Source organism: Apteryx mantelli, chromosome 6 (genome assembly GCF_036417845.1).
Source record: "Apteryx mantelli isolate bAptMan1 chromosome 6, bAptMan1.hap1, whole genome shotgun sequence".
NCBI lineage: Eukaryota > Metazoa > Chordata > Aves > Apterygiformes > Apterygidae > Apteryx > Apteryx mantelli.
In genome coordinates, this window is record NC_089983.1 from 29,643,287 (window position 1) to 29,659,805 (window position 16,519).

At 35.6% G+C, this 16,519-nt stretch overlaps 1 protein-coding gene across 1 annotated transcript in view; it reads right to left on the reverse strand.

Annotated features, from left to right (window-relative positions):
- The window catches only part of CSRNP3 (cysteine and serine rich nuclear protein 3), a 113,037-nt gene that overhangs the window by 6,853 nt on the left and 89,665 nt on the right, over positions 1–16,519 (reverse strand). Inside the window, exons 4-6 of the mRNA XM_067298540.1 lie at positions 13,054–13,313; positions 4,794–5,090; positions 1,882–3,318 (exon numbers count right to left, since the gene is read on the reverse strand). Coding sequence (XP_067154641.1) covers positions 2,281–3,318; positions 4,794–5,090; positions 13,054–13,313 — 1,595 coding nt within the window. The 3' untranslated portion in view covers positions 1,882–2,280. The remainder of the gene's footprint in view (positions 1–1,881; positions 3,319–4,793; positions 5,091–13,053; positions 13,314–16,519) is intronic.

Below are 16,519 nucleotides of genomic sequence, written 5' to 3' on the forward strand. Positions count from 1 at the left end.
TGAGATTGCCAGATTTAAGCCTGCTGTTAATGCAAGATGCCTATATACAGAGACTTGTTATATTTGCCTGTAAAATATCTTGAACAGAGTTATACTATTCTCATTCTTACATGCAGAACTTTCTAAGAACTGTTCCTAACAGGTTTCTCTTTAAAAATGAAGATGGGTATTTACTATATAGAGGGGAGAGTACCTGCATTTACCTGGCTACTCAACCTTTACAGAAAGAGACTAGTGTGTTCTGTGAATAAGAGGAACAGAGTTCAAGGAACTGCTAAACAGAGAATCAACATGCCTGCACTCACCCAGCAGATGGAATACTTTGCAAATGTGGATCCGGTCCCTAGAGAGCTAGGACTTTTTAATGCAATTCTTATAAGATAAAACATGTAGGGCTTGGCGTGGAAACAAATAAATAAAAAAAACCCCTTCCTGGCTACTACATGGAGTAAAAATATTTTGCCAATTTATGTAAAAATAAAAATTGGAAATCATTGTGCACAGATTTCATAAAAAATCCAATTAAGTCACCGTATTTTTAAAAAAGCATTTTTTAAGTCTGGCAATCTTTTCTACTGGAGTATTGTACATGATGTTATAAAGAGCTTCTAACCAGAAGAGTCACCGCTATGAGCTAAAATTTACACTGTGTTTACATGCATACTGGTAACCATCTAGATTTGGCTAGATAAAAGTTAAGATGCTGATCTTTAATTCAACAAATAAGACATGTCTACACTTCAAACTGCTGGATAAATAATAAATAATATTTCAGTAGTAGTAGAACAAAAACAACAAAATAGATTTTGAAATTAAATAAGGCAGTGAAGAATTATCAGTGTATAGAAAAACAGGCTCCTACATCTCCTTCTCTAGAAGAAAGCAACTTTAGTTAATAAATTAAAGGTCGAGACATAGTAGGTCTTTTAATTCCCTTTTCATTTTAAAACAAATGGAATACAAGGTAATAGATATCCATATGATGCACTTGATATTTTGCTTGCAAACTGTAAATTTCTGAAGCTATGTTTCTCATTGAATATGCAGGTTCCCGCACCTAATTAGACCAAGTAGCTCTGTAAATCTAGGATACGATCAGAAGTCCACAAAAAAGGCAGTCTCATATTTTATAAAAACTGCTAAATATTTAGGAAAACCTAGACATTTTCACTCTGTTTTCCATGCTTCATTTAAACTGTGATCAGCAAGACTTAGCCTTTATAAATTGCTTGCTGAAATATTCATAAGTTGGCTTGGGAAAACCTACCGGTTTTGTTACAGTGAATTTTAGGATGCCGTTATGTTACATATACCTCAGAGTCTGGAGCTATGGCATTTCTCCAAAATAGTTCACAGTTCCCATAGTTAATAAAGTACTGCAAAATGGCACTAAAGTGCATAAATATCTGAATGTTTTGCAGGGCTAAAAGGTGCTGTGTAAGCTTAAACTACTGCTTTGCCATTATATACAAGATCATTTTTCTTTGGGGAGGGAGAGGTTAGTTCTGAGAATGCCACTGATTGATTGATTCTAATTTTAATGGCGGATTGTCTACTTTTCACCTTTCTAGAAAATGTAAATGCCCCCTTTCTGACTCTTCAGTTTGTCCAAAACAGTAAAAAGAGAAAATGGTACACTCTAAAAATGCATTTCAAGATAACTTACAAGGAATGGTGTTAAAAAAAAAAAAAAAAAAGTACATGGTACTCCAGATGAAAAGTGGACATGCTCTTTGTTATTAGCTATGGATCTTCTGTTCAAATGAACATACTGTTCATTTTTATCAAAACATGAGTACTAAACTACCATAAATTAAATACATACAGTACAGAACAATTAAAACTTTTTTGTACAGTAATTACTTTTACATTAAAACTCACCATCTTTCCAGATATGTTGAAAAATTAGGACTCTAAATGCGATTATTTCAAAGTACCATTTTTAACAATCTTGCACAGGCCCGACAATCAAAAACATGAAGCTTTGATTCACATAGCTTGGCAGGTTTCACATACTTTGATAGGTAGGCTACTTTGAAAAAAAATATTTTTTTTACTTACGCTTTTTTGTAAATCAAAAGACTGTTTGTTTGTTTGCTTGTTTTATCTTTACATGAACTGTTTGTATGCAATGCCACTGCCAATGTATCTCAAAAAAAGTGTGTCTGGAACATTGATCATAGTCCAAGTGTTGTCTACCTCTTAAAAAAATGTAAGATTCTAGGAAATCCAATTTGAGTGCATTTAATAAAGGAATTCAGTCCTAGAATAATTTTAATATTAAACAGGTACTGTTTCTACCACTGGTGATTTGATGCACTCTTCGTGCAGTCTGCTCTTTTCTGGGAGGTTTAGCGAATTCTCTGCAGGGTGCTCTTGTAAACGACTGTCACCATTCAAAGCCGAAACAAATCCATCTTGAGAGGGACCTTTCAAGTATGAGTGAAATTCCACTTGAGGGTGGCCTGGCCTATGTTCAGTGTATAAACTGTTACATGGAGCGCTGTTATCACCTTCAGACGATGAGCAGCAAACAATCACTGAGGGATTTGCAGAAGGGTAATGAGGGCTGCTAAAAGTTTCCTCTGATTGCCGCGTGTAGTCAACAAACTGTTCTGAAGTCATGTTGTAAGGCACCAGAGAAAGACTACCATTCTTGACAGCATCTCTTTCTGAGTAGGTCTCACCAATCTGGTTAGTAGTGCCAGCAACATGGTTCTCTATTTGGTAATACAGATTTGAAGAGTTAGTATAGTATGAGGCATTTTTAGAGTGGTTTTCATGCACAGCAGTGCCATCAGAATAGCAAAGGACAGAAGGAAGAGGCACCATGTCAGCATGGGAGCCCATGCTTTCCACAAAATCATCTGCTTTTTCTTCCTCCTCCTCTTCCTCTTCCTCCTCCTCTTCATCATCATCTGATTCACTTGGGGCTAAACTTTGTGTGCTAGAATCTGTAACTCCACTACAAAAGCTACTCCCATCTTCCTCTTCCTCATCTTCCCCTGGGCAGTCCAAGTCCTCAGCTGACTGAGAATGCATAACTGCAGCCTGCGGTTCAGGTTCAATCTCAAAATTCTCTGCAATTGAATATTCAGCTGGATGGGGTCCTGCACTCATAGAACTAGTGTGTGCACTTATCTCACTGTGGCAGCCATTTAGTGCAGGAACTTGCTGCTCTCTATTTTTCTCCAATTCAAGTTTCATTATTGTGTGCAAAAAGTGAGTCCGTACACGGATAGGATTAAATTCAATTCTACCTGCTGTATTGCTACACCCTTCTTTAGTGCAACCACATGGAAAAGACATACGATCCACCTTTTAGAAAAAGAGAGCACAGATTAATAATACATATCATAAACCTGGTGTTATAACAGAACCTAGACAGCCTAGAGAAACAAAACAGTGAAGTAGGATTCACCTGAGAAGTACTCGTGAGAATAATCTAAAATAACAATAATTCAGACAGTTAACCTGGAGTTTAGCAATACTGCAAGTAATTGTAAGGCATGGATTTACAATGTTGCAGAATAGGAAAAAATATTTCAGTTTCTTAGCTGTAGGCACTACACAGTGGAACAAAGAATACACATTTTTTCTGTTTATGGATGTGCTACAGCTACACTAAACGTGTTCAAATCCTGGCAAAATCACTAGCAGAAAAAAAAGTTATCAAATTTGATGAAAATTATGGAAATTAGAAACCTAATGAAACATGAATTATGTATAAAAAGCTTTATATAGTTTCCAATAGGGGGACACCTGACCACAGAAGATATAGGAATGGAAACTTGAATATGTTTTAAAAGATACTTCAGTCAATTGTAGATGCAATGTTGTAAGCCCAACAGACTCTGTGGGCAGAACTTATGTATCTAATAATACCTATCTTAAATATCTAAAAATGTGAGTGAATCCACAAATGAGGTACTTCATTCAGATGGCTTAAGGTCTATGATTTTATCTACACTGTGATACGTAAGCATCAAATGTAATGCAGAGGAGAACCAAATAAAGTCCAGACACCTGAAGATGAAAACAAACAGCAAGGAAGGGAATATGTTATTTAGAACAGCAGAGAGAGTTTTGCTTGGATTTAAGTAATTATCAAAAATGTATTCATGGAGAAATCAACTGAGGTGCTAACAGCTACTCAAGAGAATTAGTGGAAACATCTTTTAGGGGACATTTTGGAACATTTACAGCTGTACATAGGAGACCATGTAAATGGGTGACACAAAATACCTTTTCAGTTCACAGAGACAAAAACTACATGACGTATTAGCAGTTGTACTTTATTGCTGACACCTGCATGTTAGGTAAGGACAGTATCACAGGGTTTCATTTGTTGCTTCTTATTGAGTTTGGATTGTAATTCACATTTGAACAGTATGTGAACTGTCTCTAACTAAAAGCTAATATCCCTTCTGACATCTGCAGGCTACTGATTCTTCTGTTTTCTCTATTTGAATGTTTAGATAAAGGCCAGAGAAGAACATGAGGAACAGTGTATTTGTATGTGAATGAAAAAATATCAGATAAATGTGTGTGTCTAAAACAACTGTAAAATAAATAATGGTTTTAAGGAGCTAATTTGTACTGCGCACAATATACTATTAAACCTGGGCCTTAAAAAACTAGTTTGAGAGCCACAAGCATCATCATATAATAATTCATTTAACTATTTTCCATAATATGTTTACTTATCACTTTAACAACAACAAAAAATACACACACACACACACACACACACCCCTTGTTAGTTAAATAATGACAACAGTATAGATATTTACCTGACATTTTATGCCTGCAAGACTGCAAGTACAAGTTTCCGGATCACAGAATACACGGCAGTCACAGCCACAATCCTCTCTGGACAAGCGGATGGCCCGCAGTTCGTGTTTCTCTTCCACATCAATCTTCTTCACCCCAGAAGCTCGTAGCAGTGCCCTTCGCTTTTTTGTTGGCAGGGGTTGTAGAAAGAAGTACTCATCTACTTCAGTGTTGTCTAGATCAATATCATCGTCAGAAATGTCATCCAGCGTCAGGGTATTAGCTTCTTCAGATTCCACTGTACCATTCTTTGTCATCTGTAATACAGAACAATTAACAAAATGTGTAGACTATATTTACAAATGTGTCATATATGTAAATACTTGTAATGAATTACAAATGTAGAAAGCCAAATGTAAAAATCCTATTGCTTGTCATGCCTTGCTCTGGTCTCCACAACTGTCAGTAAGTTCTATATTATAATCGTAGATGGGGGTGAAAAGGCAATTCATTTAATTAATCTGCACTTTTAGTTTCAGATTTGTCATGAAACTAAATTTCTTCTAAATCTCCAATTTCTTAACTGTTCTTTATGTCCTTTATCATATGCTGTAGTTTGGCAGATCTCATGCCTTTATAAGATTCTAGCCTTTATGATATTTCTGCATAAGATGATTTTTTTGAGCCCTTAATTGATTTTAGTTCCTATTTCTGGGCACTTTGTAATTCTTCATTATCCCTCTTGAGCTTAGTAGTTATCCTGCCAACACTGTTTCAGATTAGGTTACATCAGAGATTTCTAAAATGGCATATTTTATGTACTGTTCTCTATCCTGTTCCTCATGTAGCCTGACAACTTATTTGCTATGTGTACAGCTGAGGTCAAAAAGCAGTATTTCCACTGAAGTGTTTGGCCAGATGCCTGTATCTGCTTATTTAAATTTACCTTTCTACCTCTGTAACTTCATATTTATTTGCAATGGATTTCATGCTGCTGATGCATATAGCTCTTCTGAAGTTCTTTACAGTCTTCTTAGGTCCTGAATATAACCTAAATAGCTTTGTGCCATCATGTATTTTAGTACTTCACTAACCAGTCCAATTATTCTTAGATTGTTAATGAATAAACTAAGAAACAAAGGAACATGGTGTTAACCTGTTGTGGCGGATGTTGAGAAAAGCTTTTTCCTGCTTGTTTCCGAACAAGACGAATTTTTTGACTCTCTGTATATATGAGTTCCCTAGCACTATGAGTTCCCTAGACTATTTCCAATGTATAGTTTCCCTCTCAAATCTTTCTAAATTTGTTTCAAAATTAAATGTCCATGAGCATCGAGCACAAAACTCCAATGCCACCTTCCACTTCCGTGAATTAGTACACTTCAGTGCCACATGCTTGTAAACCATTTCATATAGAAAGGCGTGTACATATTCAAGACGAAAACAAAAAGATGAAAAAGGCCACATTCTTTCATCTGCTGTACTGAAGGAAGGGTAACCTTCCTATCCATGGTACAGCTAGCTTGCTATACCTGCCAGATAATACAACTAGAGGTTTTATAAAAGTTCTTCTGAAGAGAAAATTGAGAATCAAAAGAATAGCAAGTGCTAAAAAAATCTTGAGAGGGATGATAACATTCACGACATGGAAATGTATTTTCTCCATCTCAAGTTAACTTACGCTATAACTATACATACTGAGCATAGTACCACATAGCAAACATCTGTAGCAATTGCAGTTATATGACTGTTTTGTCATGCAATGAATCCTTATTCTTTGATTATAGTTCTATGAAATCATTTTGCCTAAGATGGAAAAGCAAAAAACCATGTTCCCAATGTTCACCCTGCACTAAGCAATGTTTTGAATTGAGGCTCCTGACTTACACTAGCAGAGCACCTGGACCCATAATTTTGTGAATAGAATATGATATAAATTATGTGATATTTGTCCACTGGTTAAATCTCAAGTCTTGTTTGCATTAAAACACTGTTTCATCATGGGCATCACCATGACCTCAGAAAAATGGCTCCCAATGAATGCAATTTGATTGTTTCTTACCTTTAGAAAGATAAGCATTCAAATTAATTGTTTGCTTTATTAAGCTGCAGAAAATTTCAGCTTGACCTCTTATCTCAAACAGATTTTCAGACACCAGTTTCACACAGAGATACAATTCTGAAGTCATAGCTACTGTTTCCTGTTTTTTATGCATTTCAGTGTTAGACATTTAAAAATTATCACTGCGTAGTGAACTCCCTTTTTTTCTACTACTTAATCCTGTCACCTCCTCTCCTGATGCTCCATCTAGCTACGCTTACGAGTAAAAAAGCACTCCTGAATCTTACCCATATCACTATTTCTGCTTTTTTAACGTTCCCAGATGGGTTAGGTAATTTAATTTTCCCATTTACATTAACAGTTTGGCCTTTCCACAACCTTCTGGATTGCAACTGTCATTTTATGGCATAAATGAATTAATCAACAGTGGGCTTCTATTGACTGTTTACTGTCTTTGTGATTGCAGCTTTGTGTTTATAGCAACTGGATACAGTAAACAGAGGGGAAAAAAAGATTACTCAGCTATTTCCTTAAGTCAGGTTAAAAGCAATACCCTTTGAGGAGAAGAGTCCCAGTATCACGACTGGTAGTCCTCATATACTGTGTGAAGACTATACATTACACTATATAAGGAAAAAATCTCCTTAGCATCAGTAATCATTCATTCCTCTTAGCAATTCAGAACACTGAGTTCATGCAGAGCTGCTCTGCCATTTCCACAGCTCCGCTTTATAGGCATTACTCTTTCCATCTCTTTCCAGTGCGTTCTCACATCTTAACTACAGCCTTCGGAGTTCAATGCCCTCATTTTATTTCATGTTTCATTTTATTTACCATATCTGTTATCCCATTATAATGTTCAAATCCCTTTATGTGCATACAGTTCCAGTTCTTTCTTCATCTTAAATGCAGGCATTTTCAAAATGTCCTCTCGAACTACTTTTATATTTTTTATTACTCTGTTTTTTATTATTTATCATTTTTTACTGGGGCTAGGAAAAGAGGGGTAAGAGCTCCCAAATCAGTTCTGCCTGACCCTGGGGCAATGGAGAGATTATTTACTCCAGGTACTTCGATGTATTAGTTCAGTGAGTTAGGAGAGAAGCTAACATTAGAACTCTTCCTTTTTCTGTACAATCTATAGTGAGAGACAGGTAAATCCATGGATTGATTAAGATCATCTTGAATTAACTGCCTGAAGTTAGTGTGTGGGGATACCCCACTATACATGCAGCTTAGCCTGAACGTTCAAATCCAAAATGCCATCTTTTGAGCAGATTTCAGGGTTTTTTTATTTTTCCTTTTTTGTTAGTTAGGTACAGCTAAGTACAGTATATTTATGTTTCTTTGCTTTGTTTTTCCATTCAATAGGAGAGTGACCTAAGAATTCTGATTTCTCCAGATAATAAATAAATACAGATGGCTCAACCACTTCTTTAGCGGATCAGTGTTATTTAATTGCCTATCAGAATTTAAAATTGAAATTGGAAAAGGGGGAAGAATTATGATCCAGTCCATGCTTCTGTATTTTTTTTATTATATGACTATTTAATAAAAATTAAGTTGCAGTCCTAGGAGCAGAGGGCTTTTACCTCTGAGGTGAATGCTGCAACTGCTCAGCTTACAAAGGCACATACAAAACCATACCAAACCTGTCGTGTTTTTTTCTTCCCCCTCCTGTAAATCCACACAGCAGCAGAGCATTAAGGAGTGGATACCAGTCAGGTGCTGAATGCTGTATGCAAGCCAGCAGACCATAAAGGCAAATATCAGGGCGTCAGGTGAGATTAGACAGCAGTTTGCAGTTTCAGAGAACTTTAGCTCATCCTGAGTCTTTTGCTGGATTACTCTGCACTCTAATTAGTCAACAAAAAAAGTCTACAAAATCATTATTTGGAATGGAACACTACAGGGTTTTTTTGAATAAAACTGCATTTTGTTGTATCCTCCGATTTTTTTCTCAAATTTGTCACCCAGAGAACAAATGCTAATGGTGTCCATTATAGAAAAACAATGTAAATTCTAGTTTCTCTTTAGAAATACCACACTGAAAAAAATGACATATACTTGGGAGGCTTCTTGGGGGTTGAGAATTTTGGGGGTAACCACTAACTAAGAGAGATTTGCTATCTAGGGTGGGAAATATGAACACACAGAATTTTTCCAATTTTGCATGAAACACAGGGACAAATTGATCTCAACAATTTCAACAAGAAAACAGATTCTACTTCTATTTTTGCTTTGGAGGAACCAAACCCAAAAAATCTAGCTCCAGATGCAAATTCTGTAAACATTCAGATCCAGGGTTTTAGTTGGAGCCTACTGAATTAAACTTTGGCATATAGATGGCTAAAAGTTATCTCCTAAAGGTAAATTTCATGACAATCAATATGTGAAGTCCTTGGGTGAAATTCACTTCAGTTCTGTAAAACCTGTAAAATTTAGGTTAGTCACCTAGCACCTTTACCTGCCCTAGCTGGAAATTATTCCTTACAATTTCCTACACTGGAAACCAAAACAAAATATAGAGTTTTAGTTTCTGCAGTTTTCTCTAGGAAAATTGAACACATTTTCAGTTCAACTCATTTTAATTCTGCCTGTTAGAACTACTGGCTTCTATTTGTACCATTCAGCTGTAGAAATTAAATAGCTCGTGGCTACGTACACTAGAGTAGGATACAACTTTGAGTTAAAGATTTGCGCACGTTCCTAGACAGCACTAGAAAGCTGAAATTTGACACTCTGTCCTAATATAAAACTAATTTGCCAATTACTGACAGCTCCCTGATAGACTTGAATTAAGTTCATTCATATATATCTAATGCAGATAGTGTACTGCTACTTTCTTTTCTTGGAAATTGCTGAGCACACACCTTCATATGCACCATCATAATCACAACACTTAGGTTTCTTCAATAGCTTTTTACCTAGCTTATAAAGAAATCATGAAACAGCGCAGAGATTTTCAAAGCAGCTGTTCAAGGATTATACCATTCCTTGCCATATATTCATGCACATTCCCTAATGTCTTATGGAGATAAAGACAGGAAAAGGGCTGGAATCTTTTTAAACACATCTTTTTTTAAAAAAAGGAAAAAGACTCCTCGAATAATTCTGTTCAGAGGTAAACCCACATCCTTTTCCATTTGCATTTGCCCTGTTTTCAGAATGAGAACAATCTCTGCTGTTTTATCTATCAGTCCACAGATCCATGAGCCTTACCATCATTAGGGTCATGCTAATTATTTTAATGTATCTTCGTGTGAGGAAACATTATGAGTAAGCAGTAAGGAACACTCCAGCTAATTTATTGTGCTTGCTCATAATGTTTCCTCGACTCGCAACACATTGAAGCGAAGCCTACCTTGCACCTTTCAGCTCAACAAGATGGCTTTTGTGCCCAGACTGCCATTAGGATTTTCACGCTCAGCTGCTAATAGTGTGTATGCCACAACCAGCAGTGTTTACACCAAAGTGCCTACAAAACAGTACCTAAAGGTCTCAATTCTCTGTATTACTGTATAAGTTTGTTTTTTTTTAACAAATTCTACAAGAAATAGTGCTCTCTACCTATGGACTTGAATAGTTTAATTCAATGGAAAAAATTAACAAACCAAGAAAACCAAGATTTAAAAAAATAACCACTGAAACTTATTTCTTTCCTTTTGCATGTGGCTTTTCAAACAAAATAAAACCCTTTTTGAACAAACTTTGCCTTACTGCAGTTTCTCATTTTCTTCATTTTTCTTTGCAGATGTACAGTAATTTAGATGAAAATCCTGATCAGTACATTTTAAATAAAGATCATAATCACTGACATTATCACCTTAAATCCCTATAGCCTCTCCTTGTTGTGTTTATTTAGAAACCAGGGAAATGGCAAAACAGCTCTTCCATCTCTGTTACAGGAAATCACCAAGGCCCAATTGTCATAAGCAGATAAAACATCCTCAGTGCTTTACAGTGATTCTTCAATATAAATCAAGGATTCCCAGATAGGTTTTTGGGAGGGAAGGTGGTTTTTCTTTTTTAATCTCAAATGTATAATCAAAACTATTTCCAAAAGGAAGTGTTCTGTTTCCTATGTCTTTATATATGCTCTAGAGTGAAAAGAAGTATTTTAGTCTACTAAAAGATTTAACACTAATTAGATGCCACAATTTTTAGGACACTCTCAGGATTCTGCAGACCTAACCACGATTTCTTCATATCTGAATTTGAATCTTTGGAGTCCGTTTACTAGTCTCAGAAAGGTTTGTAAACTATTCCTGTAGCAGTTGCTGAGGACTGATGAAGAAAGAATCTTGGCGATGCTGAATTAAGTGTAGGGTAAGGATTTTTCCATTTGGGAAAAGGAAACAATTAAGACACAGGGGAATGCAAATCAGGCTTTCATTATTTACTCAATACTTATGGAGAGATTTTGCAGGGGTTTAACATTCAGAATAGAGATTATCATCCACTTAAGTATTCGTGGTGCATGGGAAAATATGACAGGGCAGACGGAAGAACGCATTGTGTTTGGAAGAGGAGCCGAAAGTAGAGTTTCTGTTTTAAAAAAAGAGTGGGCTGGAGTGAAGTAATTGAAAGAAGAAAGAAGATCCATCACAGACAGGAGGCGAATTATGAAAGCACACAGAGGCAAGCTCTATACTCAGTGTAGATGAAGGCTAAGAGGCCTCATCCAGTCTTTAGAGGTAAATAGGATTTGTGATTTTTCTTGATTAACTTTCTCCCAATAAATAGAAAAGGAAAAATGAAATATTTGCATGCCTTACTATTCTTTACTCACTCCACTGGGGATTCCTCCCTCTCTCCATTTCATCCTCTATCTGTATTTCTGGGGAATATATGATCTGAACTGAGTCCTGGAAGTCTGCCAAGGGATCTGTGCAGAGTCATTGGTTACACTGACACAGCTCAATTCACATACAGTGCTCTGAAGATCCTGCGATGCAAGACATTTAGAGGTATAGTCTCTCTATTCAGTGGTTAAATTAATATTACTCAGCCTTTCACTTCCAACCCATACAAATATCCGTCTTCAATTTCCCCTTGTCCTGAGTGATTTTGTTTGTTTTTATTATGCCAGCTGAATTTTTATAAACTATTTAAGAATCTATTTAGCTATTCAAACAAAAAACAATTAGGAGACTGAAAAAAGTAATTACAATAATAAGAGTCATATGCACTTCTTCAGGAGTTCAGATATAGACCTGTGGGAAAAATGCTAAAAGGCATTTCTCAAACTGGGTGGATGACAGTTTACTTTGGGCAACCGTAGTAGTGTCTGAAACAGAGATATAATATCACAAAAGGGCTGTGAAGCACAGTAGTTTGGCTACAATTCAAAAAAATGTTCAATTACAGGATTCACCTGAAAAAAAGCCCAAAATATATGGGGGACAAGCAATTATACAGGAAATATTTCACTCACCAAAAATATTACAAAAACGGAAGTTTTGTCATCAGTTTGAAAAAGACACAAGGGACACTTTCAAGAACATAATCTTCTCCTCTATTTGTTCTCCTCAGATGCACAGTTTATCTTCTCTATTCTGCTATATTTAAAAAGCCAGCTTCAAATCTATAGTGTGGATTTGATATCACTTGGTATCTCCAGTTCTGACCAACTGAACTGATATAGATGGTTAATCGCCCTTTTGTGAAATATTAAACACTCATGCTGGTAATAACACGATATATGATCTTATAAATTGTTACATTAAAAAATTAGTATAACTGTTTCTTACTTTTTGCCAAATTTGCTTAAGTTAGCCAGGAAAAGAAGCTGTTTCTCTTCCTGTACTTATTACCATGATGTTACCATCTCTTGCCTAATAGGGCACCATGCAAGGTCTCAGAAGACTCATTCTCTTTCTGGTGCTTCTAGACTTCTGCTGGACACCCTGTTCAAGGCTCAGTTACACTGTCTCTCTGCCTTTGTTTCCTATCTATAGAAAATAGGGAATAAACAACCACCTCCCTGAAAAGCTCTTTGAGGTACACAATAAAAATAGCTACACCAGTACTAGGTATTATCAAACAAAAATATATCTTCAGTAAAATAAAAAAGGAAAATTCAGTATTTCCATTGAAATTAGAGTGGATTGCAAGGAAGGGGGTTCGTTTAAAATGTACCAATTGGGTCCATATGACCCTATCACTGCCCATTTAAGTGCGTGAGGCAGGGATCAAAGTCTCCAAGGAATTTTTACCTTTAATTTTAGAGAATTAAGTTTCTCCTCCCTTAGATGCTCTCTTAACATTTCTCGGTGAAGCCTCTCTTGTTCCATTGCAAACTCTCCAAGCGTGTATTGGCGCACGCTGTTGTGGCGAGTGGACATTCCCAATGTGCTTCCCCCTTGGCTGGGAACACTGGTGAAGCCTTGCCTTCTTGTGAAGTAGTACACAGTAACACAGTTGAAATGGACATTCTTTGTTCTCTTACGCTTCTCTCTCTTCAGGATTGAAGAAGCTAGAACAGAAGCAGATTGCATTTATGATAACTTGTAGTCATATAAGCAAATACTTTGTCACTTGAGTAGCTTCATACCTTAATAATACCTGATTATGCTAAAGTTCGGGGTAGTGCACTCCAAATGAGGAGATAAGAGCTGAAATATTTATGGTATAGGCAAACCTAGAAGCCATTACAAACTGATACAACCATGAACATCATCATCTATTTTAGAACAGAAATTCTTGGCCAGGACAATTGGGCTTTCCCACAGCACTTTAATAATGTGTTACTGTTTCACCAAGGCAGCAAATAAAGCCTAGCAAAAGGAACTTCTTTTATTGCCTCACCTCAAAGATAGTGACTGCACCTCTTCACACCCAGTGAACACAATGACACTACCTACAACAGGCGGCAGGAGAACAGCGGACCAATGTCCCTCACAGAGCTATATACTCCATTATTACTCTGTCAGGAAGGTTACAGCTGCAGAGATCTACAGCTAGATCTTCATAGCGCTGGATCATATTAGAGGAAAAGATTCCTATCTTATATTCTTGAATATGAGCAATTAGTGTTAGAAAAACTATAAAGGCAATATATTTAGTGTTTCAGACTGTCTCAGAAATTCATAGCATCACCATCACAGAATGATAATATATGAATAATGCTGATTAAAAATCAGATTGACTTCCTTTTTCTTTCCCTTCATCCGTATTTCTGTTGCCATCCACTGAATACATGTGTGTGTGTGTGTATATATGTATGTATACTCACTATAATGTATAGTTTTGATTTAAAAAAAATCTAGTCCTTTCTATTTTCTAACTCCCCATACATTCATCTCTCTTGCTCAGTTTTTCTTATACATATATGCAGTTTCATATAAAATGGATTTATTTAAAAATAAATGTGACATTTTAACCTTTAAATATTATTATTTTTGTACAGACATTTAGTAACTCCTTCCAGTGATACCGATATATTGTTTCTCACTGGTAACAGTGGTGAGCCCTTAGAGTAAAATAAGAGACACAAATTTTAGAGAAATGTGAGACATTCCTTGATTTTTGAGATGCGCCAGCAACCTGATTTATTTGATTTATTGCAAAATGACAATAGGATGTTGAGAAAGTAGATAATAAGCTACAATTTTGCAGCTTAGATGCAACATTTGAGCAGGTGCAAATGAGAGACCTAATTGCCAGAATTCAGGCAGTAAAATTATTTAAAAACTGCCTGATCACTTTTGAAAGAGTTGGAACCATTTTATAAAAGCAGTAAGGTACAACATGATGTACAGCATTGGTCTAGAATTGCACTAGAGACTGGAAGCACTTGGCCTTCAGCCCTGGTTTTGAAACAGGTTTGGCTTATTGTCATAGTTAAAAAATAGTTCATTCTCAATAATATTATGTAGCAAAATGATAATGATCAGAAATGTAGAAAAAAAACAACTTTTACATACAGAAATTCTGTCCAAAAATTAGTATGATCTACCTAACTATATAAGAAAAAAGTATATTAGAAAATATATTCCTGTAACCAAACTACTGTTGGCATGCCTCACTAACATAAAAATATTTTGGGTTCAGTATAACATTGAAATAATTATTTGACTAAATACTGCTAAACAGCTAAAATTATGGTTTGTTAAATAAATAACATGCTTTTCTTCAGATATGCTGAAGGTGTGCTAGATTTCATATCAATAAACAGAGGTCCTACATTCATATAAATGTTCTCAGTGATACAATTGCTTTCCAAAAAGGATGTAGGATGTACATAGAAGAATCAAAAGACAGAATCAAATAGATAGATATCAGGTATATTTAAACTTGCATTCAAATTTAAGCAAATCTCATATCAACAGAGCCTGTCAAAAATATTTATAGGAAGGTTTTACTGGAGGGGAGAAAATAGGGATGTGTCAATTTTGTATAATACTAAATACTGATTTAATGTACTCTTATTTTTCATATATGCCGCATTTTCAAAACAAAACTGTTACCTTTAATAAAACCAAGTTTTTAATAGAATCTGAAAGATGGGGTAATTTTGATATTGATATTCTCTTTCAATTTGGAATGAAAACGAACACTCTTTGAGCCAGAAACTCCATTGCCTATATGCTCTTTTACACAGGAAAGTGCATATTAAAAAGTCCTGCTCCTAGCGAAGGAGGCTTCTGAACCATTCTGCGATGTATCCAATATCTGATGTAATGTGTTGATATTATTTGAATCTCAATTGCATCTTGCCCGTATTTGGGAGGCAATACTGATAGCTACCAAAGTGCAAGCAGCATTTTTACCACGTGAAAGAACCAGCCATAAATAGGATGAGAGATAATACTATGGTAAAATATTAAAGGAAAGAAAATAAAGAAGGTTAAATCACAAAGAAAACAAAAACTGTCTGCTTCTGGATGAAACAGAAGGTAAATATGCCCATAAATTGCATATACTAATGCCTTTGATTCTTTATCTGTGAACTTCATTATCTACTACATAAGGTCTAAATTTAAAGAAATTTGTTTTAGACCTTAGCTATTGGATTTCCCTGACATCTTTGCTTACTGGCAGGAATACCAAATGCTGTAATAAAACTTCTCTGTTTTATATCTGTCATCCTTTTCATGGAAGAGTTGTATTAGACTACTTTCTTTCTATATATAAAAAAATCAACTTTAATTTTATTTACAATCTAAACACTAATTTTAATAGTTAAATGAACTTCGGAAAAAGACTGTGTGATATAACTATTTCCAATCCAAAAAAAGAATGTAATCTACGGTAAAAATTAGATTACATGAATAAGCTTTTCCAGTATGTCATTTGGGGAAGGGGAGTGCACACGTGTGCAGGTGCTTTGTCAAAATTCAGAATGACAGTTGTAATACATCACTGCACACAACATGCTAACTTTATGCCTATATGTTAAGTCAGCAATCTCTCTCCAGGAGTCTGTAGTTTTTATGAACTGTCTTACAGAACTTGTTTGTGCATCTCCTCAACTTCTTTATATTTTTTATCACTTTTAGTGAATAAATTATCAATGCCAAAGTTGAAGGGTTTTTTTTATTATCACTGACAAAAACTGTGTTAAAATGCAATTAAGATGAACTTCAAGGTAATACTGGGATACTGTAACTGCAAAATGACCAGCACTATCAGCCCAGCACTATACAACTGGAATGAAGACAGGGCAAGAGCTGATGTGCG